The sequence below is a fragment of the Uranotaenia lowii genome, chromosome 2 (assembly GCF_029784155.1).
Source record: "Uranotaenia lowii strain MFRU-FL chromosome 2, ASM2978415v1, whole genome shotgun sequence".
Taxonomy (NCBI): domain Eukaryota; kingdom Metazoa; phylum Arthropoda; class Insecta; order Diptera; family Culicidae; genus Uranotaenia; species Uranotaenia lowii.
The window spans coordinates 27896854-27923287 of NC_073692.1; the positions used below are offsets into that span (position 1 = coordinate 27896854).

General features: G+C 40.2%; 1 protein-coding gene across 2 annotated transcripts; it reads left to right on the forward strand.

Moving 5' to 3' along the window:
• The first annotated feature begins 5892 nt into the window (after positions 1–5892).
• Positions 5893–25415, forward strand: LOC129748754 (transcriptional regulator ATRX-like). 2 transcript variants are annotated; one of them, XM_055743490.1, is made up of 10 exons: positions 5893–6057; positions 15167–19980; positions 20041–20216; positions 20285–20365; positions 20479–20604; positions 20663–22145; positions 22374–23898; positions 23963–24218; positions 24283–24370; positions 24523–25415. In XM_055743490.1, coding segments are annotated over exons 1-10 (8583 nt in total). In that variant the 5' UTR covers positions 5893–6055; the 3' UTR covers positions 24555–25415. The 2 variants fall into 2 exon arrangements, with proteins under 2 accessions (XP_055599465.1, XP_055599464.1); XM_055743489.1 differs by having other exon boundaries at positions 20663–23898.
• The last annotated feature ends 1019 nt before the right edge of the window (positions 25416–26434 follow it).

Below are 26434 nucleotides of genomic sequence, written 5' to 3' on the forward strand. Positions count from 1 at the left end.
TTTTATGCACGCCGAAATGTCATTTTGTTTTTTTTTTTGTTTTGTTGTACTCCAGTGCTGCCGATAATCAGCATGAGAAAATCATTTCCGGGAAATTGGCAGAAAACTACACGGAAAATAATAAAAAGGTAAAATTTACCGAGTTAGCAAAGGTGAACGCTCGTGAAAGCCAAAAAAGTAACTTCTACCTCTTCGAGGTGAATTTCACAGCGAGGTAAAATTTACCTGAATTGAGGTTGGAAATAAGGTACAATTCACCGAGAAAAAAGGTGAATCCTAAAAAGGTAAATCTTACCTCGTAGCGAGGTGAAGTTCACCTGAATTGAGCTCAATAAAAAAGTATAATTCACCTAGAAAAAAAGGTAAATCCAAATAAGGTAAAACTTACCTCGTAGCGAGGTGAAATTGAGCTAAACAAAACGGTACAATTCATCTCGAACAAAAGTAACTATTTGCCGAATCCGTTTATTGAGGTTGAGCTGTTTTGTCGTTCAGAAGGGAAGTTATGTTTCGTGCCAATATGAGTAAATCGGAACAGAATGGTAAGTTTTTTCTTAGATATCATTTAGTTGTGCTGGTTCTCGTCATAATACTATGCTTAATTTTGTTTCAGATCGGCCCAGCTTCGAGGTATATTTCACGTCATCCTCCAGATATCATTCCGGAAAAGCTGGATCTGACTGGATTAGTCGCCATTGTGGCGCGGAAGAACGTGAAGCTGAATTGCCACGAGCCTGGCGAAAAAGGATTTACCTCAAAATTTTTTTAAACACGGTGATACATTACAAAAATAAATATAATGAATAGTCCCTATTTATTTCAAATAAACATAAATATTTGAATGAATTTTGTTTTCATTTTTATTGAAGAAACCAACCAAACCAACTAGCATTTACCTTTCAAATCAGTGAATGGCAAAACGGTATTATTTACTATTTTGATTGGTGAATGCGAAAATAGTAAATTTTACCTTTTTGCTAGGTGAATGAAAAAAAGGTAAAATTCTAGAGTTTGTTTTGATTAGGTCGTATGAACCAATATAAACAAAATTGAGTTATTACCTGCAAACGATTGATAAACATGTATCCTATGTTTGGTAAAAACTTGGTTTCATTTGATCAATAAATAACTTTAAAAACATTATTTGAATTTAAGACGTATGTGTCGTGTCCCAAGTCTACCACGCTCACCAGCGCAGTTTTGTCCGCCATGATTTCCTTAGAAGGGTTATCCATATTCTTTCAAACGAGCTGTCTACGTCTACCGCGAGTAACAATCACCAACAGAAATGACGCACGAGTTTCCGCTGCTTTCTCATCCGACCACGCTCGTCTCAGTCGAGGTTGTTGTTATCTCTCTCTCACACATCAATATTAGAAAACTAATAGCTCGGTTTCGCTACAACTGACTTGCAAATCATTGCGTTAATCCGTTCCCATAGCAATTTTCAACGTAACCCAAAATCTTTGCGTTCATTGCACCGATAGAAAACCTATCGTACTTCTTCGAACTTTAATAATTCAATTATGTTTCCTAGGACGGAAATTCCAAACTAATTCGCTTACTCTATTCACTACAGTATGATGACTTTCTTACTTTTGAGTGCAATTTGGTTTTAACGACTTTTTGCGCAACACTGGATTGCCGTGCAGCAAAAGGTCACTAAACAAAAGTTTGATGAGTTGGTTTATAGGTCCTTTTACATCTTTGCAGAAAGTGCTCAGAAAAGAAGGGAAAGTTAATGAAAAATACGAATAACTAAAAAGAACATTGTTTGTAAGAATGACCGTAACTGTTCTAGCAGAAAAGCTGACTTAAATTTGGTGCCTGGTAAGTAAAACAGTGTTATTTTCTATGGGCTTAAACATTCAGCATATCTCGCGTGAGCTTTCATTACGTCGAATGAAACAGAAACACCGAACCGAGAAAATCGGTTCTGAAATTTGAAGAGTGTTTTTCAAATCCTATTTTCATTCCTTCGCCGATAACCCTTCAAAAAATATGCAATATTTATGGAAACTAATTGTGTCAGATATTCCACATTATGAATTTATTTTTTTGCAATTTTTAGAGCTATTTTTTAATCATATAGGAACATACGACATATTAAAACATAAATCGTTCATACGTCTGAACACATTCGTCGTTTGGAGGGGAAATTTGTTTCATTCGTCTCTTTTCTTTCGTCCTTTGATTCGTTCAACTTGCACTTACGCCCAAATGTTTCTGATGCAAATACTATGGAAAATTTTCTATTTTCTCGGCGTAATGGCTGTTTAATAAGTGAAATATCTAGTGTAGCGGTAAATTGGTGAGTAAATGCATAATGAAATGTGTGAATCGGGTGCGCCATCGCCGATCGGTCAAACCAGCTCGCTGCTGCTGATCAGTTTTCTGTTGCCGACCAGCTGGAGGGGAAATTTGTCTCATTCGTCCTTTGATTCGTTCAACTTGCACTTACGCCCAAATGTTTCTGAGGCAATTACCGGTAAATTTTCAATTTTCTCGGCATAGTGAATGTTAACTTATTGAGTTGTCGAGTGCAGCGGTAAATTTATAAGTGAATGCGTGTTAAAAGTGTGAATCGGGTGATTGGGTGACTAACAGCAGCAGGCTGCTGCCGCTCAGCCTGATGCAGTTAGTTGTTAGGTTTGCTGCTACTGCTGCTGTTCGGTTTCTTTTCCTTGCTGCATTATTTTACAGCGTTCGAAAGCCTGCTTGAGTATCGATTTAAGAACGCTTGAAAAGAAGAATCTGAAATAATATTCATTGCTAGGTTGATATTCTGAATCAGAATTTCTGATAACCTCTACGTGTGTACACTTGTTTGCTCATGGAATCCATAGCGAAAGTGCTAGGTTTTTCTTCCTCTGCACATTCGCCGTTTGGAAGAAGGGACGTAAGCAACATTGAAATTGGCAATCAAGGTTTTGTTTCATTCGTCATTTTGAAAGTCTTAAATTTTATATATTAAAAGGGTTTAAATTGATTGTTTTATCAATCACATAGGTAGATAATGTTATAATGAAGCTTTTTTAGTGAATATCTCAGTTTTTCAAATTTTGTTTCATTCGACGTAATGAAAGCTCACGCGAGATATGTTTATCCTAAAACAGATGCATCCAAACATTGACAGCATTGGATGTTTCCGCACTCGTTGATCGGTCAACGGAGTCACGCGCGGCCCATTTTAGGTCACGGGATAGCATGCAGTGCAAGTCCAATAGGAACATTCTGATGTGCAGCAAACCAAGGAACATGTGAACGGAGACTTTCTTTAATTATTTGCGTTTCCATTGTTTTGAACGCAACATACGGACCGGAACGGAACCAAATTGCAAAGTTTGAAACAAATGCAATCAAGTTTTAGGATGAAAATCATTGATTTGCAAAACGACGAATGACCACAACAATCAAGGCAAAAGGTCGTAAGTACATTTTCACTTTAACAACTGAACAAATGCCCGTATCGGCTAAACTAACATATTTGAAGTCTATTTTTACTTTGAATGACGAATTTCCGGGCAATTCGGACCGATACTTTTAAAATGAGAATTTAGTAGGTGTTTCGAAACTTCCACAGTGGTTTTCTCGAAACTCGTCAAGTGGTTCATACGACCTAATCAAAAAAACTCTAGAATTTACCTCGAAAGAGGGGTGGAAAAAAATCACCTCGCAAAAAGGTAAATTTTACCTTTTTATTATTTTCCGTGAGTGAAAGTGACTTAAAATGTTCCTCGGGATTATGTTTTGAAATTGTTCATCAAAAGAACTGTTCTATTTTATTTTTAATGCAAGTTTTTCTTAACGAGCCTCTATAAACAAAAGAGACGAAATGTCACGATTGGAATTTTCGATTTTCTGTCAGTGTCATTCCAATCGAGCAAAAGACTTGTCAAACTGGAAAATTTAGAATTGCGAAAGCGGCGGTAACGAAAGTATTATCATTTATATGTATCTGTAAACAAAGGGTAATCAAAACACAGTTTTTGAATGCTCTATTTCGATTACAAGCTAGATTCTCGAAGACTAATTTCTTGGTTCTTAATTGGTATGTTATGATTTTTTTAAATGATTAATATGTAGGATATTTTTTTATTTTGAGTTTTCATTGCCAGCATAAGATGTTGACGGATCAGCGGAGTCGAAAGGGAAAGTTTACCAATGAAAGTTGCGGATTCCAGTACAGAATCCCCCGAAAGATGGCAGAATGCAAGCAATTTCTCCCGTTTTTTTTTTTGGTTCAGCCGGGAGCCGGTAGAAAAATACATTTTTAAATCCGGGGCAGGTTTTGTTAGATCAATTTTTTTGCCAATCACTCCATGATTGCACTTTTTTAAATTGATGCCAATAACAAAAAAAAAACAGCTTAGTTAAAACAACAGAGACCAAAAACCACTTCCGAAAAAAAATAAACGTAACCAAAATTTAAGTCATGTGAAGTTTGAAGCAAAGCAGTGCTGCGCTCAAATGAAAGCAGGGTTGCGAAATGATTTATTCTTAAAAGGATCAGATTGCGTCTCTTTTGTTTTTATTACAGGCTCTTTAGTTTTTCTCTTAGAAAAGTGTTTATTTCCGGTATGAAACCTGTTTTTATTTATTTTTACTGCAGGAAGCTATATAATAATTTTATTTCCAATTCCCGGGAGCTAATTCCATCTTCTCTCGATCCTCTTTTGACGTTTATTCTTTGTTTTCTAAAAACATCGCTCACGGACCAAAAATAACATCGAAATAAGGCTCCTTCGACGACGACGAGCACCGTCAAAGCGAAAAGAGGCAAAAAAGCATAAAGCATTCTCCATCTTAAGTTTTCATCAACGCACGGAATTTGTTCGCGGTTTTGTCCCCGGGAATTATTCTCCTCCGACGGATCCAGAAGTGCATCCAAGTGACACCCGGGTGTAAACGGGACGGAGTGTGGTCCGCTGCGTCTGTGGTGTGCCCTCATTCGAAGTGTCTATATGCGGCTCGGCTGCTAGTTTAGGGAATCTTGAATAATAATTTTGTGTAGGTGCTAATCGCGGGATATAGGAAAAAAAAGTGCAAACGAATCGCGAAATAGAATAAGAATAATTCATTCGTCGGCACTCTTCGGAGAATTTTTTGTGTGTTTCCATTTTTCTCCAAAATTGGTGCGAAACTGCACGCTCTTTTTTTTAAACTCAAAATTAAGTTGTTTTGGTTCAAAACAGCACTTCGGTGGCTTCCCTCAACTTTGAGTTTGACTGGGCAATAGCAAAACTAAGTTCTGATAGGCATACTCAATACTAAGTTCGGCAGCCGAACTCGAATTTATGCTTTTTTTCGAGGGTAGCTGATTTTCAGGGAATTAAAGGATGATTAAAATTTGTTGTACCCGGATGCTGCTGTTCCGGTACATTGCATTGCAATTACAGAGCGGTGGAAAGTTTTGACATTCCCGGTCAAAGAAAACTTCCGGATGTTACTTCCCACGGGAAGTTAACAACATCCGGAAGTTTCCGGACATTCCAAGCCGCTCACCATATGATGACAATGACGGACAGAATTTTACGCTGACACGGTGAACATGCATTTCATTATGAAGTTCCTTCATAGTCTTCCGGTAATTGTTCCGGAACGACATAATTTTGCGACGTGTTCGTTGGTTGCTGTTCCGGTTCGGACTGAACTCGCTAAGTGTTTTCAGTCCAACAAAGAGAGTTCAATTTTTAGTTCATAAGGTCGAACTCAGCTTTGATCCCTCGCCGAAGGAAAAAAAAGGATCAATTTTGAGTTCGCAGTTCGAACTCCGTTTTGGTCCATCGCAAGAAGGAAAAAAGGGTTCTTAACTTTAAGTTCATAGAATCGAACTATGTTTTGAACCTCGGTCATACTTAATTTTGAGTTAAAATAAAAGAGCGTGTGTGCCCAGATTTTCAATCGGTTGCAGAAAGGCGGAGCTACCAGACTGACATAAATACCATCGAGTCTGTTTTGTTTTCCCTAATGGGATCGAAATCGGAATTGGATTATCTGAATCATCCCATGATCGAAAACTTGTTAAACGCCCGGTTTTGGATGCAGATACAAAATGTAAGCTATTTTCAAAGAATATTTTTTATCTTATTTTCACGTTTCTTGATAATTTTTTTCTGTCTTTTACGGAGCGAAGGCTCTCAAATGGCGTGTACCAGATTATATCGATTTTTCCCACCCCATCCAGTGCTCGAGACGAAGAATAATAGCTTCTTGGGTGCAGCTGGCTTGATTCTAGTAACGAGGCCAATGTAAACATTGACTCACCGGAAATACAAAGTGGTTCCGAAATAGTTTAGGGATATAATTTCATGAGGTTTCGTAAAATTATTTTGTTAATCAGGTGAGATTATCAGAAAGAGTTTCAACAAGGCGCTGCGGATTTTCATCTATGATGTTTGACGCCAACCACGGGATTTTGAAGTAAGCATGTGTGCAGCCAGCAAGCAGCACTTTATCCTTTCCTCGTTTATACACACCTGATACAAGAATTGCACGTTTGTATTTATCATTTACGTGTATGAATTTATCCCAAAAGAAGGAACAGCGAAGGACTTCTTTTGAAAGTCCAGGTTTATTTTGGAATAATGCATTGTAGCAATCGACTTTTATAAAAGACATACACCGTCTTAGCCGATTTAGGCTTTTCAAACTGAATAAACGTAGACATTTTAAGATTAACATTAAACACCCAGTACCGAGATGGGAATCGAACCCACGGCATCAGTGTGCCAGCGATCACCGTCTTAATTTTCAATTTTTGTAACTACACAGTTACTCTCTACTACTAGACTCATTTAATTAGTTCAAACAAAAATTATTTCCAATAAGATGACATTATCATCAATTTCAAAGCATTGTTTGAAACGCTCTTGAAAACCGATTAGGTCTGATATACGTACTGTTTTGCGTTTTGTGATCGAAATAAGTTCTTTGAGTCAGTTTTCTCTTTAGAATACTTACTTTTTAATTGACAGAATAGTATTGATTAGAATTGATTAATACACATGGTTACTGTCACATTGTTTTGTATCGATGGGCTGGAGCTTAATGAACTATGCACCTCGAATAAGAATTTGCTGTATTTTTTATCACCTTCAACGTCGTTGAACCGAATGTGGAAACCTCTTATTCTCCCATTAACAGACGTACGCTCAGCACATCAGCATCGCAAAGCAACGCGCATATTCCCCGTTTTATTCCGGTTGTTTTTGTTTTGCTCTGTTGCAACAGTCCTTGTAAAAGTGAAGCAATATGATTCTAGCCACCCCCAAAATTTTTTTATTTGATGCTAGCTAACGCTGTGTACTTTGATACATCTTGTAAAATTATTAAAGTTTTGATTTTTTTTTAAATTTACTACTAGTTTATTGAAGGTCTTTTTTTCTACAAAGCTTAAATGTGCCGAGCGTATTCGTTTCACTAAACGGAAAATTAAAAAAAAGTTAAAATTTACCGTAAAGCGATGTGAATTTTTTCCGCCCAGCTTTCTCGGTAAATTTTACCTTTTTCGCATTTACCTTGCCCTATGGCAAAACGATCAGATGAATTATTTAAAGCAATTACCAACTTATCAATTCCAAAAATATGCACACCTTTGAGATTATCGGACCGCGAATGGTACCGGAAACCACCTCGTGTAGACAACTGGATGCGTCGAAAAGTAAAAGCGGGCGATTCAAGTTACAAAGTTCTTACTTTTTTCAATGAAATGGTACAAACCAAATATTTGAACTATTCCCATCTCTATACCGACGGATCGAAGCTTGGCGAGGAAACTGGTGCAGCTGTCATCATTGGTCGACAGATAGAACTTTGCTGTTCGCTACCAAAATCCGGAAGCATCTTCTCTGCTGAAGCCTATGCGCTTAAAATTTGCAGCCGAGAAAGCGAACTACCTGCAACATTCGATCATTTTTACCGACTCGGCAAGCTGTATTGATGCACTTTCGAAAGGACGCTCAAGACACCCATGGATCCAAGAGGCAGAAAAGGTGTTAATCGGAAACAATGTTGTTGTTGCATGGATCCCTGGACACTGTAACATCCCTGGTAATGAGTTAGCGGATTGTTGGGCAAACGAAGGACGGAAGAATTCACCGATGGAGTTACCCATTTCAGCAGCAGACGCAATTCGATTGGTCAAAACTACGTTGAAGGAGGCATGAAAAACTGAATGGAATAGGTCGCAAAATCTTCTGAGACGTGTTAAACCATCTATATATGCTTACACCGACAGGAAATGCGCATCTGAACAGCGTCGGTTGCGTATCGGGCATACTCGTTTAACACACAGCTTTCTCTTGGAACGATCTACACCTTCTGAATGCTCTTTTTGCGGAGTAAGAATAACTGTCCAACATATTCTGGTTGATTGTAGAGGATTTGATCAAGCCCGATGCGCCTGTGATATGGAAGGTTCAATCTATGATATTCTATCGAATTGTACAAGCAAAGAAACCTACCTACCTACCTAAGGGTCCGGCGCCGATTGACCGACGCATAGGGCTGAGATAAAAGATCTCCACTGCTGGGGATCCGGAGCCAGCGTCTTCACTTGCTGCCAGCCAAGGTTCTCGTCAACCGTGCGGATTTCAGCGGCTAGAATTCGTCGCCACGAGCTTTTGGGCCTGCCTCTTCTTCGATGCCCATCTGGATTCCAGTCAAGCGCCTCTCTGCAAATCTCGTTTTCATCTCTTCGCAGCGTGTGCCCAATCCATCTCCACTTACGTTCCCGAATCTCGATTTCTAGCGCCTTTTGATAACACCGGCGATGAAGTTGCCAGGCCACCAAGCGCGGATGATGTTCCGCAGGCAGCGATTCACAAAAACTTGCAGTTTTCGCGTCGTCACCGCATATGTGCACCAAGTTTCACACCCGTACAGCAATACGGATTTGACGTTTGAGTTGAAGATTCGGATCTTAGTTCGTAGAGAGATCTGGCGTGACCGCCAGATGTTTCGGAGACTCGCAAACGCAAATCGGGCTTTTCTGATCCGGGTTTCGATGTCCTTCTTGGTACCACCATCAGGCGTAATCTGGCTACCAAGATACTGGAAGCACTCCACTGTCTCAATTTGTTGTTCAGCTACCACGAAATTGAAACGATTTTCTGTGTTGATTTCCATCGTCTTGGTCTTTCCGACATTGATTTTGAGACCTGCTGCCTAGGAGCTTTCGGTGAGGTCGTCGAGTTTGCTCTGCATGTCTTGTTGTGTTTGGGCGAGCAAAACAATATCGTCTGCCAGGTCAAGGTCGTTCAGTTGCTCAATTACTGAAGGATTCCACGGCAATCCTCGGTTTGGTCTACAGTCAATCGATCCAGTTAAGATCTCATCCATAACGATGAGAAAAAGCAGCGGTGACAAAATACATCCTTGTCCCATTCCAGCAGTTACCGGGATTGGTTCGGACAAGACACCATCGTGCAAGACCTTGCACGAAAATGCCTCGTACTGTGCTTCGATGAGATGGACTAGTTTCTCTGGGACCCCTCGTCGTCTAAGAGCAGCCCAGATGTTTTCGTGGTTCAGTCGGTCAAATGCTTTTTCGAAATCAACGAACACCAGTAGAAGAGAGTCCTGGAATTCGTGGATTTGTTCCAGTATTATTTGTAGCGTTGTGATGTGGTCCACACATGATCGTCCGGATCGGAATCCAGCTTGTTGCCGTCGGAGTGTAGCGTCGATTTTCTCCTGGATCCTGTTCAGGATCACTTTGCAGAGTACTTTGAGGGTTGTACAGATCAAAGTTATGCCTCGCCAGTTACCGCACTCTGTCAGGTCTCCTTCCTTCGGGACCTTTACGAGGATACCCTGCATCCAGTCGGCCGGGAATGTTGCAGTATCCCAAATGTCAGCGAAAAGACGGTGCAACATTTGTGCTGACAAGGCAGGGTCGGCTTTGAGCATTTCAGCAGGAATGCAATCGATTCCAGGCGATTTCATATCCTTGATTGCCGCTTCTATTTCAGCCAACGAGGGCGCTTCCGAGTTTACGCCATTAATGCGACTTACTGTGGGCGCTTCGAGCTGCGAGTTCTGTTGGCCATTGCTATTTGTAACTCGGAAGAGTTGTTCAAAATGCTCAGTCCAACGCTTGAGCTGATCTATTCGATCCGTCAGCAGCTGACCTGCTCGGTCTTTCAGCGGCATTCTTGCATTAGTCCTTGCACCACTGAGGCGGCGAGATATATCATATAATAATCGGATATCTCCAATGGCGGCGGCTCTTTCTCCCTCTTCGGCTAGGGAGTTTGTCCAGACTCTCTTGTCTCGTCTACAAGCTCGTTTAACTGCCCTTTCCAGCTCCGCATATCGTAAGCGGGCGGCTGCTTTGGCTGACCCGGTACATGCCTGCTCAATTCCGACTTTCGCCTTTCTCCGATCATCGATCGTCCTCCAGGTTTCATCCGACATCCATTCACTTCGTCTTCCACAAACTTTACCGAGAGTACCATGGCTCGTCGTGATAAAGGCATTCTTGATTCCACACCACTGTTCTTCGACTATTCCGTCTGTCGGCAACTCCGAGGCTCGGAATTCTAGCTGTTCAACGTATGCCCTTTTCACCTCTGGATTCTCCAACCGGCGGACGTCGTATCGACACCCGACTTTCTCCTCGCGCCGTTGGACACGCGCAACTCTCAGTCGTATCTCGCCAATGACGAGGTGATGGTCAGATGCAATGTCTGCGCTTCGTTTGTTGCGGACATCAAGAAGGCTCCTTCTCCATTTTCGACTGATGCAGATGTGGTCAATTTGATTTTCTGTTCGGCCATCTCGGGATACCCAAGTGACCTTATGTGCTGGTCGATGGGGGAAGAGCGATCCTCCGATCACCATGTTGTTGTTGCCACAAAATTCTACAAAGAGCTCTCCGTTTTCGCTCATCTGTCCTAGGCCATGGCACCCCATGATGCGCTCAAAGTCCTGATTATCGGAGCCAATCTTTGCGTTGAAGTAGCCCAAATGAATTTGAATGTCACCCTTCGAAATTCTCTCAACCACGTTGTTCAGTTGACTGTAAAACTGCTCTTTCTCCCGCAAGTCGGCAACGTCAGGCGCATACACTGGACCATTGTAAGGTTTCTAACCCGTGTTCTGAATCTGGCTACGATTATTCTTTCGTTGATCGGTTCCCATCTTATAAGGGCCGCATGGGCCTACGGGCTTTTTTTTTTCCTGTTGGGGAGAGAGTCCACTGCGACCATTAAGTTGATCTATTGTGGTATTACCCCGCGTTACTATTTTTACTTTGCTATGCTACTTGACACCCCTGCACTATTGGTTGAAGCTGCAGTTGTTTACCGGTAGCACTACGAGCACACACATATCAAGGTAGGATCTCCAAGTGCAATCTAAGTTCCCTTGAAAAGATCCATCCACATGCATGTGCTGCATTATTGAGGCGTACAATTCCAAGGTATACACGGCTAGCATTTCACTAATGCTATAACCGCCAACCTTCATCATACTATGTGTGCCAGGTTATGTCACGACCGGGATTCGATCTCATGAACGTTGGCTTAGAAGACAAGTATGCTATCCACTAGGTCACGATCTGCTGGCACGGCCTACGGGCTTAATAGGAAACAAACTCCTCGTTCCCGAGTAGCGTGTTCTCCTCGTATGCCAGCTGCCATCTTGGCCTTAGCTGGCGGGAGCTGCATTTCATAAATTCAGCCGCTCGCTGCCAGACAGACGCTGCTCGAGCCGGCCCTGACCTGGAGAACAGACGCTCGGTTGTTGTTACACGCCGCCCCTGACCTGAAGAACCGACGCGTGCGGCCACCTTCTCAGTCTGCATGTGACCAAAGCATCCACCGGGGTTGGGTACCCGATCAGCCAAAAAAAGCCAAGCAAAGAAACCAACGTTAAGCCTGTTCAACAGCCAATTGAAATCGGTTTCAATCGATTTCGATTGGTAAATTGTTGTTCACTCAGCCAATGTTGTGATCGAAACTAATCCAATTGACGTTCAATGAAGCCAATCGGAATCGATCGAAACCAATCGAAATCGATCAAGCTCGAGAGCAGGATTCGTTTATATCGGTTTCTATCGCTCTAACACAAATGCAGTTGTTTACTGTCAAAAAACAGCTGATTCGGTTTGTTTTTTAATTTTCAAGTTTGAAAGTGGTGCGTTTCGGTGCGGTGTCCTCTGTCGTGTACTGAGTCGGTGACGCTGTGCCGTGCTAAGTCGGTGTCGGTGGTGCTGTGTTGATCGGTGCTGGTCGGTGCTGCTGTGTCGGTGGTGCTGTGCAAATCATGCTGGGTCGGTGTTGCTGTGAAAGTCGTACTCTGCCAGGTATTCTGAGTCGATGGTGCTGTGCCAGTGAAAGTTATGTCGGGCGACGTGGTGTCGGCGGTGCTGTGTCGGAGATGCAGTATTTCGATTAGCATCTTTCAGTGTAGTTACTGCACCGAAGCAAATGTCGATTTAAGCGGACTAGATTTTTACCGTCATACGGTGCTCCCGCCCGGGGAGTGAAAAAAAAACGTTGATAGCAAATTAGTTTTTTTGAAAAGTTAACCGCAAAATAAATTGATATAAGTTGATATAAATTGATATAAGAAATAAAATATTGAATAAAAATAAAACGCTAGCTTTATTAAAAAAAACTTTATACGCATAGTTTTTTTTTATTTTCTTTTTGGTGGGGACGGAACATAAACTCAGTTTTTTTTTGTATTTTCAATTCTAGCGGAGATACGCATCGGGAATTGAAAAATTAATTGAAAATAAAATTAAAGGTCATTCCGATTTTGCTTTTTTAAATAAGACAATCAATCCCGAAACCTCATAGTGTATAGCTGAATAACAAAATGACAATAAACACAGCGCGTTAGTATTAGTGTCTGGCTGTTCAGTTCATTCAGCAGCCTGATAGAAATCGATCGAAGTCAATTGGAAAAACAGCTGATCAACTGTCAATCCATTTCAATTGATTTCGATTGAGTTCTGTTGAACACACCTGTTGTAAAATTCATAAAACTTTGTAATTTGACGGATAAGTTGTAGATGATATTTTTTGTTACAGTAACAGACACGAATGCCATATCAATGGTAAAATGTCTTTAATAAAAATAATAATAATAATAAATATCTTTTTTTTTAATTCACCTAGCAAAAAGGAAAATTTTACCTTTTTCGCATTTACCTAGCAAAATAGTAAATAATACCATTATCCCATTCTCAGATTTAAAAGGTGAATACTAGCTGGTTTGGTTGGTTTCTTTAATGCAAATAAAACAAAAACAAAATTCGTTCAAAAATTGATATTCATTTATTATAAATAGGGACTTTTACCAATGGCACCAATTGGAATGCATCACCGTGTTTTAAAAAAAATATTGTTGAGCCAAGTCCGGGCTAACTTTCATGTCCTTCGATAAATCCGGTCAGGTCCGGCTTTTCTGGAATGATATCTGGGGGATGTTCCGGAATGACATGGAAAACACTTGGTTTGTTACCTTCACGCAGAGAAAACTTGGATTTTGAAACAAAACAAAACTGACTTTGATTCAAAACACTCAGTTTTTTTAATCAAACTCCTGTTTTCTTTGAATCAATGAATTCTCGTTCTGATTCAAATGAATAATTTTTGAAAGAAAGAATTAATTTTTTGAACCGAATAATTTTGGAATTTGATTTTAAACAAATTCTTTGATTCAAAAGACATTTTTTCAATTGCATATGTCTTTTAAAACAAAGTAAATTTTCTTTCAACCAAAGAAAAATGTTTTCAACAGAAAGGAATAATTTCTTTAAGTTAAAACTTCAAACTTAGAAGATAATTTGGATTGAGCAAGTACCGAATTTCGAATTAAGTTTCGCCGGTCGTGTTAAAAATCAAAACTAGTGAATCAGAGATAGCTATTTAGGAGGATTCAGGATGAGGAATGCATACCATGGTAAGTGCGTGTTAATCCATTAGTCAAAAAGTGAATATTTAAGATTTTATATAAACTTTTGCATTGTTACAGGACCACGGCTGATTCCGCCCAAAATCCAGCGGTCTGATTATCTTCGGGCCGATCTTCAGCGGCAATCACCAGTTGGATGACCGGAGTTGCTTCCGGAAGTTTATCGAGCGGTCCAAGAAGAATGCCCTCAGGCCAAAATTTAGGACCGGTTAATTCCATTATAGTGAACCAGTGTTTGTGTTAAGTTTGTAATAAAAATGAATTTAAGATGTAAATTGTTTCTTTTTATTGTTCAAAACTCCTAATTGGAACTTCTGTACAACAGAAAATATTTTTTCCAATTGGAATAAAAGGAAAATATTTCAATGAACCAATCCTTTTAAATCTAAATCTAAATTACATTGTAGCAAACGAAAACAACTTTGCATCAAATGAAACTGTTTTTTGTTTCAAAGCATTAAGATTTTGACTCAAAGATTTTTCAAAAGAAAAATTCTTTGAAACAAAGGAAAATGTCCTTGAACCAATGGAATTTTTATTTATCCCAAAATCAAAGGAAAAAATCCTTTGTATTTGCGGCACTTTCCTTTGAAATAAAAAATCTTTTTTCTGCGTGTTGTTACCAATTGTTACCTTTTTTCGGGTTGAGTTGTACCGTTTTGTATAGCTCAATCCAGGTCAACTTCACCACGCTACGAGGTAAGTTTTACCTTTTTTGATTCACTTTTTTTTGGTGAATTGTACAGCTCAATTCAGGTGAACTTCACCTCACTACGAGGTAAGATTTACCTTTTTTGAATTCACCTTTTTTCTCGGTGAATTATAACTCTTCAAAATTTTCTTTTGTGAATATCTCAGAAACCGTAGAAGTTACAGATGAGATAAACCCTTGTTTTGAAGATTTGATTATTTTCAATCGAATGCAATGCTTAAATTTTACGTCCAGCTTATACCTATGCAGTTAATCTTAATACCCAAATCCCTACCCAACAATCACATCAGGGGTATTTCGGTATATCAAAGCAACATTTCTTGAGTGTTGAATTTAAAATACTTTGGAACTTTGATGTATATTCGAGACATTCGACTACAAACACAGGCATTTTAACGTCTGTGGGCTTAAAAAAACGTTTAAGAAAGTTCGAAAAATATGTTCGCTTTTTTTTATGTTCAAGAAACTTTGTTTTGTGGTAATGAAACCCGTTAGTAATCAATCTTTTTTCCCACTATTATACAGGACTACTGCTGTAGAAGAGCCTGATCTGTTCAACGGGTTAGAGATCACAGAGATGGACGACATTAACATGGAAAACGGCGACGAGTACGTGTTCATACCGTCGGACACTGAAAATGAGGAAGAGCAACAATTGCAGCAGCAACAACTGGCAGCTGTCGCTGGATATGAAGGTACCAGTGCACAACAGCAAGAGCCAGCCGAAGGTAGTGATGATCGATGTTCCTCGATCGTCAGTCATTCGGTATTTCATCAGCTGACTAGCGCTGCCTTACTCGCCATAACAAATGAAAGGACGAATGTTGAAGTAATGGAGGAGGGTTCTGGAACTGAACAGAGAAATAATGAACCTAATATGGAAGCTTCAGAGCAACAGATAAGAATAATAAAGCGCATCGACCTCACCCAAGAAGCTGAGGATCAGCAGGAGGAAAATCACCGATATACGGTTAACTACGATTCGAGTTTGGATACCCAGAACTTGTTCAACGTTGATCAAGAGGAACAAACTGTAACGGAGGGCGAGCAGGTTCATATAAAAGAAGAAATTGATATTGAAGATACCGTCGTCAATTTACCATCTGATGACTATGAAGAACGTTTGGAAACCATCGACCTTGATGACCATGTAGTCGGAGGTGAAGTAGTAACACTGGATTCCGATGCCGTAGTAAGCGAAGATGAAGAAGACTGTGTTTTATTGTCTCTGATTCAACTCAGCTCCGCCTCTATTAAGCAAGAAAAGCCTGAAGAAGATATGACGCCACTAGAAAACGATCATTCTTATACTTCCCAACCGTTGGATGAGCAAAAAGCTCAGAAAGAAGCCGATAGGTGCTGGCAAAGTTTCGTAGATATGTCTAAAACACTTATGAAAGAAGTCAGTGTTCCAATTAATGATGTAAACAACACATTGGCGAGCATAGAAACAATTGAAGATCAAATTAAAAATTTGAAGCAACGACTCCTCAAACAAAAGCAAGAAAGCCTAGTGTTAGAACAAGAAAAAACGGCAATTACAGCAGAAAGGCAGGTTACATCGGAAATTCCACCAAATTTATCACCGGAATCACCACCACCGCACGAATCAACTATTGAACATGTTCAACAATGCGTCGATGAGGAAAAGCAAATAACTCCCAACGAAGAACAACAACAAGAATCTTTTGGTTGTGTTAATACACAATCAGTTTCTGGACAAGAATCTGACAACGATAATCTTTCTGTTGAGTTATCGGAAAACTGTTCAGAAAGATTAGAGGGTCGGGATGTAACATCTGAACACAGCGATAAAGTAGAAGCACCAGGAGAATGTGACTTAAATATTGAGGAAGAAATTACACAACTAAGTGCTGGAAACGGTGATTCCGGAGCACATTCTAAAGCTCCCTCGCCGGTAAACATCGAATCCATAGAGCACAGATTACCACCGGGAACGACGTCATGTGATCCAGAAATTGAAGCTGTCGAACAGTTGAAGCAACCATTTTCAGAAGCAAATCCAGAAAATATGATACAGGAAGAACCTGTTGAATCTCTTGCCGTGAAATGTTTCAAGGTTAACAAGTTGGAGGACCTCTTCGTATATGGGGAAGCATTTACCGAGCAGTGTGAAATTTGGTTTGATAAACTGAACAACAATCGGCTTCAACGAGACGAGGAATCAGTTGAAGATGTTCACACCGAGGAACAAAAACAGCATAAGCGAATGCAGGACTTTATGGTAAATTTAACGACAAAAATTCGTCGTTTATCTGCGAAGATCGCAGTACCCCTTCCGGATGAATCGTGCGAGAAAAGTAAAATTGAGGTCTCGGTACAAACTGAACGGAAACTTTCCCGAAGAAAAGCTAGGGCGTTGAATGAAAAGTACAAACAAAAATTATTAGGTTCCTTAGAACAAGAGGCCGCTAGAGATAGTGATTCATCTGGAAGTTCCTTTGCTTCCAATAGATCTAGCAGCAGTAATGAAAAATCAGAAAATGTTGGTTATAACGAAGAAGATGAAAATGAGGATGCTTTCGAGAGAAGACAAAATCGCAGAAAGGCAAGAAGATTACAAACCGTTTCTGCAAATTCTACAGATTCGAGTGACGAGGAATCGAAACCTTCAAAAAGCAAGAAACGAAATATACGGCGATTGTCAAGCGTTGATTCGACCAAGGAAGAACCCGCAGCTGGTGGCAGTGACTCGGACGAGGATTTATCAAAATTTTTGATTCCTAAATCTCCTCAACCGTCTACGGTGCCCAGCAATATGGACGAAGAAATTACCATTGCAAATGAACCATTTTCCGAGGGCGAATCAGAACCAATAAGTCGGAAAACGATCATCCGTACAAGTAGCGTAGATTATAATTCAGGGGAAGCCGGGGGCGATAACATCTCGGATCGAAACGACCAAGATGAAAATGAGTTTGAAGAGTCTATATCAATAAAACAAGAATCGTCCATAAATATTGGCATTACGCAGTCAAAATCCACTTTGGAGGATGAAGTCCCTAGAACGCATGATGTTGTTTCTAAAGAAACTGAAGAGGCGGATGAACCCGACGATCAATCCGACAGTGAGCTACTGGATGATGTTCTGCCACAAGTTGATGATATTTTGCTGGATGTTAATGATATTCTACCAGCCGCTGAAGGGGTGGTACAGGAATATCTAGTCGAAGAAGAAGTTCGCACTGAACAGGAAAATGAACAATCTAAAAATGTTGAGATCTATTCACCACAGAAGTCGTCGAAAAGAAGAGGTGGAAAACGACTCGAAAGTGACAATGATGGTGGTTCAGAAGACGAACTGGAAAAAGAAAAACAAAAGCCACCCGAAGATATGACTGAGTCTGAATTAGAAGAATATTACGATAATCTGCGTGACAGAGAGATCGATAAGCTGTGTAATCTTACCAATCTGGAAGTGGCTAGAAATACCAATCCACAAAAACCACAGATAGTTAAAAAGAAACCAGTAATAGTGGAAAAGAAAAAGGATCGTATCGAAGATATACTCAATAGCAGCGAGCTGCATCACTATTCTGGAGACAGTGAAAGTGATGCAGAAGTTTTAGAAACAGAAGAGCAGTTCCTCCATAAGTGTAATGAAAATATGAAGAATCAAATGCTTAATCAACTGAGTAGCAGTGATACGGATCCTGATTCTGGAAGTGAGGATAGTATTCTAGATGGTCTGAAACAGGATCAAGCTTATGATACTGACGATTCGGCTGGATCAATATTGATGGAGAAATTTCTCAAAAGTCTCAACAAAGATCATTCTCCCAGCGATGAAGATGTCGAAGGTGATCATCTCACTGACGATAATAAAGATGATGTTGACAAGGACGACAAAGAATCGATTCCACTTAATGACTCTGGTAGCGTTGACAAGTCGAAAGACATCGATGACTTTATAGATGATTCCGATTTACCAGCTGACGAAGATAAGGAGGAAGTAATGGAAAAACTTAAGCAGCGACTGAAGAATGTTGAGCAATCGAAAAGTTCCAGCGCGCCCTCTACGAAGGAAAAAACCAAAGAAAAATCTAGCACTGCTTCTAACAAACTGGCTACGCTTGATCCTATCGACAAACAGCTATTTAGTAAAAAAATGTTCCGCGAAGTGGACGAAACCCTCCGAAAAGATCGTGACTCCGAGCGTTATGGTAAAGAAAACGGATCAATAACGGATCGCTCCGAACGTATGGCTACTGACGATTCTGACGTTGAGCTTTTAGATGTTTCCATGTTTCAACCAAAAAGGAAAACAAAAGAAACAAAACTGGAAGATTTCGATTTCAGTGCCACAACCGCTAAACGCGCTACTCCACAGATGAAGAAAAAAGACTCTAAAGATGATGATTGCATAAGTTTGAGTTCTGAAAGTGATGCAGATGTAACGGAAACTGACACCAAACCCACAAGTGGCACTGCAGAAAACGATGATAAAGAAAACAAGTCGCGCAAAATAAGAGCGATGCTGACACAGGATCAATTGGCAGATGAAACAAAAACTGCTCAAAAGGATGAAGAACAACGTTTATCACGATTGAAAAGAAAGAACGAGCAACTAAAACGAATCATGACAACTTTCAAACCCGGACAGGATGAAAGTAATTTGGTGCTTGATTACGATTCTAAAGCTGGGAGAGTTATTTGTGTCCATCCAGATATTGTTAAACAGCTCAAACCACATCAACGTGATGGTATAAGGTTTATGTATGATAACACTTACGGCAGTGTGGACCACATTAGTAAAAGTTCGGGATCCGGATGCATTCTCGCTCACTGCATGGGTCTTGGAAAAACTCTCCAGCTGATCACTCTGCTGCACACAGTGATGCGGTATCCGCAGCTGAAAACAAAAAGAGTCCTTGTCATATGTCCCAAAAGTACGGTCATGAACTGGAGTGATGAAATTCAGCACTGGTTGGGATCTTTGAAAAGTGGGCCCCGTTTGAAGGTATTTTTCTTCCCGGATAACAGTGATGTTAATGACAAGCTGAAGGTCCTCCACGAATGGTATCAATCGACGGCTAGTCGTTGTGGATGTATGTTGATAGGATACGAAGCTTTCCGAATATTGGTTAACTATGAGAAACGTAAACGTACTCCGTCAAACATCCTAGCTGCCAAAGCTGCTTATGTCAAGAAACGTGTAGATGAATATTTGCTTGACCCTGGTGCAGATTTAGTTATCTGTGATGAAGGCCATCAAATCAAAAATAAGAAATCAGCCATTAGTGGAGCAGTATCACAGATTAAAACCAAACGACGCATAGTTCTAACTGGTACTCCCATTCAGAACAATCTCAAAGAATGTAAGTTTTACATTACAGTTTGATTTTTGATAATTCGCATAATAAGGTTTTGTTTTACAGACTACTGTATGGTTAATTTTATAAAACCATCATTTCTGGGAAGCGATCGCGAGTTCAACAATCTTTACGCGAATCCCATCAAAAACGGACAACATAAAGATTCCGATAGTCGGGCAATCAAAATTATGAAGCAGCGCTCGTATGTATTGCACAATAAGCTGTCTCGGTTTGTTCAGGTGTGTGGTCTATTACAATGAATTTAGATCTTGTTTTTCTGATAATATGATTTTTTTTATATGACTAGCGAAGGGAAGCCGGAGTCCTGAAGGAGTTTTTGCCAGAAAAGTTTGAGTATGTGTTGTTCGTTCCACTAACTCCAGTACAAGTAAGTTTTGTACGAAACAAAAATATGAGTTTTTTGTTTTCCTTTCTTATTATTCTTATGTTTAAAAACTTATGGTTTACTGCAAATGGTGATAACTTTGTTTTTTTTTGTAGGAAAAAATGTACGAGGTTTTCCTACAGATGAATGAATATACTACTCCAACTGGGGAATCTTTGGGAAGTGAAAATGCACGAGGAAAAAAATTCAAGTTATTGGCGGATTACACTTCGCTTAGAAAAGTATTAGGGATTGCGTTAGTATAGATTTCATGTATGTACTAATGATCTTTTATTTTAGATTTGGACGCACCCAAAGGTCCTCGAAAAGGCTTGGGAGACAGCGGTGCAAGAGAAAAACAAACGTGATGCACGTTTCCGTCACACTTCTACGCCAGATTCGGATGATGATCGACCAGACGATTACAATGATATTGCATCTGGCGCTCTGTCGGTAACGAACGACTGGTGGCGTCGTCATTTGGAAGCTAACGATCTGGAATCATTGTATCCGAGCAATAAACTACGATTGATGTTTGAAATATTAAAACAGTGCCAAGAGCGAGGAGAAAAATGTTTAATTTTTTCTGCTTTCGTCGCTGTGTTGAATGTAGTAGAGCATTTCATGGCCAAAATACATACCAAGGAAAACGACCCAATGACAGACGCTTACGGATACAATACTTACAAAGGTCCCTGGGAGCCCGGAAAGGATTACTATCGTTTGGATGGCAAAACTCAGAAAAACATTCGGCACAAAATGATAACTTCGTTCAATGATCCATCAAATAAGCGGACAAAATGTTTCTTAATATCGGCCAAAGCGGGTGGTCAAGGTATCAATCTAATTGGAGCTAATAGGGTTATCATTTTGGATACATCGTGGAATCCTTCAAACGATCAGCAGAATATTTTTCGAATATTCCGATTGGGGCAAAAACGAAAATGCTATGTTTATCGACTGCTCGCCATGGGAACCATGGAAGAAAAGGTATACTCTCGATCGGTTACCAAACAAGCAATGAGTTTTCGAGTGGTAGACGAACAGCAAATCGATAGGCACTACAGCTTTTCAGAGCTGGCAGAGCTGTATAATCTGGCAAAGGTTGCTGATCAGGTTCGAGAAACGCCCATTCTTCCGGCAGATGATGTACTGGCAAGTTTATTACGAAATTTCCCCGATTGTTGTTTTAAATATCACGAGCATGATTCTTTGCTGGAAAACAAACCGGAACAAGATCTAAGCGAAGAAGATAAAAAAGAGGCATGGGCAGCTTACGAACGAGAAATTCAAAACAACGAAAAGCCTTCGTATCTTGGAAATATGGGTATGATGCCCAATTTTTTGGGTACTACTGGTTTCCCTGGTGCAACACCGGGAACAGGTATTGGGCAGTATCCACCGCTGAATTATGCAGGTATTTCAGGAGCATTAGCAGACATGTATAGAAGCGACTTCGGGTATGGAATGAATCGATTAATGTACCCTTACAATAATCAGTCATACCCATTGATGAATGATCCCAGCTATTCCTCTATAATGGGAAAAACGCCTTACCCCAGCTATAGCATACCTGGATCTTCTAGCAGTTTACCTGATTATGGACTATCAGCAGCCATAAATGGTCAAGGTCCAGGGGCCACAACGAGTTACAATTCGACAGTTGCTTTGCAAAGTTTGTTAGATTTGTACGCCAAATCTATGTCCACCGGTATGAGTTCCAGTACAATAACTACCGCAATGGCAACTTCTACATCTCAAAGTACATCAACCACATCTGCTGGTATGTCACCTTTTGGCGCGCTCAGTTCGCTGAAACATTTCAATGGCTATCCTCCTATTTCACCTAGCACTGCTCCAATTCCACATTCCTCTCCACAACTTCCGCCAACAACTAATACAACTACTTCTGGGAATGCGGCTCTTATTAATATGCTCAACGAGCAACCTATGCCTATGTCCTCTCCTGTGTCGTCCGGTCCCTTTTCTCATTTAAATTCTCCACTCCCAGCTCCATCATTGTCGATTCCTCCGCGAAGTTCTACGCTTGCTACGACAACAATTGCACCAGCTATGCCAACTCCACCTCCAACAGCACTGACTACCGCAACGTCCAAGAGTGCTGCTACCCCACCAATAGTACCGGTAGCGATCAGCAGCAGTCTAGTACCACCGGTGCTTACGAATCTACTTCCTCCTTCGGTTGCAAAACCGACGACTTTGGAAAAGGCACCTTCAGCAGCTGGTACAACAAAAAACAAAGATCCTAAAGCGGTGCCCTTGACGACAACTGTAGTGGCCAGTGACGATGACGATGTTGACGATGATGGAATACCACGTCCACACATTATTGTGCGAGATCCCACTTCGATCAATGCTAGTTCATCCAAGCAGCAAGAAAAGGATAAGGTCGTGAAGAAAATTAACATGGGGATAGTTTATCCGGAGGAGAAGAAAAAAGATCAATCCAAAGATATACTACTTAGTGCAAAATCTATCACTACTCTTGCGAAACCTACAATAGCAGTGAAAAGCATGGAAAGTATGCAATCCCGTGCGCATATGGCCGGTAGAACACCGAAACCTTCACAACTGGGAATTCGCCCAGGTATGGTCAGTGGCAGCAAAACAATTCGGTCTTCACCAATACAAACCCCGCACCCGATGGTTTCCAAACAGCCTCAATTGATGCGACAGAATTCTTCACTAACGGGTCTCCGTAGCTTACCTAGCAGTCCACTTACGACCATGGCCAATGCAAAGCAGCCAATAAATCAACCGCGCCAACAACAAGTTCCTGTTATCACAAGCGCCAAATCTCTACAATTATCTTCACCCGCAAACACAACAAGTACGATGAATCCTGTACAGAGGATTTCCAACCTTTCTGCAACATCTTCCCCTGCCACACCAACAGGCCAGCCTACAACTGGTATTTCTCGAGGATCCATAGCTGCCCAGCAGCTCCGTGAACTGCAAAAACAAATTAATACCGGCAATGTTAACAGCACCAGCTCAACAAATTCCTCACCAGCGGGTAACGTGCTCATATCTAAATCTAATAAAAAATCCATAATAACAGCGGCGGGCAGTAGGCCTATGGGTACCGTACAACCAGTAGGAATATTTTCTTCACAAAGCGCTGTCGCTGCTTCTCAGACTGCTCAACAAACGAAATTTGCCAAAATGCCCGTCACGGCCCAAACACTAATGCAGGGTTCACCTGTCAATCGGCCAGGCAATACCAGTAAAGCCTCCCTTTCAGACAGTGTCAGTATCACCAAAATAACAAGTAGTGGTCAGCGGATAGCAGTTAGTGCAGCTTCTGTGCAAGGTACTCCAAGCGTTGCGCCAAATATCAACAGTCCGTTATCCAATCCAGCATTAAATCGCCGCCAAGATCTCATTATCACCAAATCCACTACTAGTAGTCCTGCGACATCGGCGTTGACAATGCGAAAAGCTCCACTCGGATCAACTATGATAATGAAGCCCACTTCGGGTGCTACGGTTTCCCCGGGGCTAAAAAAGAATTTGTAAGTTTTCCATCTCCATTTTGGTAGTTTTTATTGTTATATTTGTTATATTTGGAATTTTTAGTTCAACTCCCTCACCATTGATAAGGAAAACCATAACGGGCGCTGTACCAGGTCCAACTATAACCAGCATTAGCGGAGGTGCGACATTGGGTCGGTTACCAACAACTACTCCTGGAACATCCCCCAACAGTATAACCGTAAGGAAGCGAAAGGCTGAACCGACCCTGATCGACAGTTTAAAGGCGAAAAACAATTCTATTACCATCAGTGAGGTGCGATCGATTTATAATCCACCTGCGGCCAAAAAGCCCAACACAGTGAGTAAAGGATGTTTTGTTCATATATGTGGATTTTTTATTTAAATCATTGCGTCATTTCCAGGGATCTCCAGTTCCACCACAAAAGAGACTAGGCAGCGGTATAACTATAACGCCAAGAAAAATTGCACCAGCACCAACATCACAACAACGTGAGTTTTTTTTTCTGAAATAATAGGAATCAAATAATTTTGTTTATCATAGTTCCTGTTTTTATGAACTGTGCAGTTTCAGGTTGAGTTTTTGTAGAATTCAGCCGACATTATGAGTTGAAAAAAGTCCAATAACCAACTTGATTTTACAGATAACGTTTTGGAAGTGGTAGAAATCGAATGAGAGCTCCTTAAGGCGAAAGACATCGGTAACATTTCTGAAGCGAAAACAAAGGTCACTACGACGAACCCGGATTGAGTAAATCTCCTCCATTGATTCGTTGTGGAACTTAATATCTGCATCACTGTGTGTGATTTACGTGCGCATGTATTTTGCAACTCGTGTAATGAAATGGTATTAACTATTTTTGAATCACAAAAGCTGTGGAAAACAATATCTTTGGTAGCTACCTGCTAAAAAAAGTTTTATTCCGCAATATTTGAAAACAAAAGGAGAGGCAATCGCACAAATCAGAGTACGGAGTAAGTTATGCATAGTGGGTAATTTTCCTGCATAATGTCCATGCATTGGCCATAGAATGTATTTTTTTGTTGAAAACAAATCTTTTTTTATACACGAATCGTAAAACAGGAAACTTTTAAAAAGAGGTACATAGTTTGTTTTTTTCCAATACAAGCATATATTTTATAGGGTTGGTTTTGAAACTATTTATTTGGTAGAGCAAGTAACAACAAAACGATTTCCTTATATCAATATTTTGACTGCTGGGCGGATCAATTCGTCAATAGTGCTTCAAGGCTGGGCTCGAATTTGCACTTGAAATTCATATTTGAAAGAGCAATTCTATCAAATATTTTTTTTAGAAAATTGACATTGACATTAACGCCATCTTTGCTCATACTAGGATTCGAAATGCATAACTTTGAGTTCAGCCCTGGAGAAAAAAATGTAAATAGTCAGAGAGAGTACTATACCAGTCAGTTTAAGTGGCAATAATTTAAATCTTGTAAATATTTTAATGTTAATGGCATTTGTGATCCTATGCGTAGTAATAATAATAATATTAAAAAAATACATCTTAAACTTTTCTTGTGATACATGGTTGCAATAACTGGGTATTCTTCGAAATTTCCAGATCTTAATAGAAAACTAACTTTACAGGTTATACCAATTTTGATAACTTATCTTAAGAGCTCAAGATCCAAAATTATTGCGGAAATAGAAACTTCGAAAATACTGACCTAGCCCTTACCAAGCCAGCACGTGACTAACTGGCAAATTCTTTTGCATATCTTTTCAAATCTCCTCGGTATGTTTGTCAGCGGAATAGTGTTTAGTCGTATGCTCATTTAGCAAATGGACCTAAAACGCGGTTTACAATTTAGCAAAGTGGTATGGAATATTTTGCAGTAGATATTAACTCAAAATATAGTGGGTTTATTTCATACATCATTCTAGTTCGAACGCCAGCGTGAGTAGCTCTGATCTATGTTTCTAAAAAGGCTTGGTTTTCTAGGTTTACTCAAAGATGTAGAAAGGCTCCGTATTCCTAGGTATACCTAAAGCTAGGAACAATCCGCTAAGGACATCCTCGTACCCATGTTCTGATCCATTTTTGCTAGGACGGACTTTTGATCCATCTGATCAATGTTTCTAGGACGGACTTTTGAAGATTTATGAAATACCGCGAAGTTAATCGTATTCACAAATATTCACACAGTGTTATAAACCGCTGAATGGCAAACCATTAAAATGGACAAATGCCAAGTATTAAAAAAGTCAAACAAGTTCTTACGCGAAATGTCATACCGCCAAAATGAATAACGCGAAATGGTTTACCGAGACCAGTGGAACGATCGTCCGCAGTTGGTGAGACATTGACGGTTGTAGTAAAGCACGTCTCTACGTAGACAACGACCGTATCTACCTTAAAATTAGGAAGAAAAATTATTTGGTATTTTAAAATTCTTGGGTTAATAAAAATCTTCTGCTAGCAACATAAGCTAAGCGATTTCAATACGACCGATCTATACGAGTTTTGCAGTGAAAATATCACATGCTATTAATTACACAATAACGATTTCTTTGTTTTTTCAGCACCA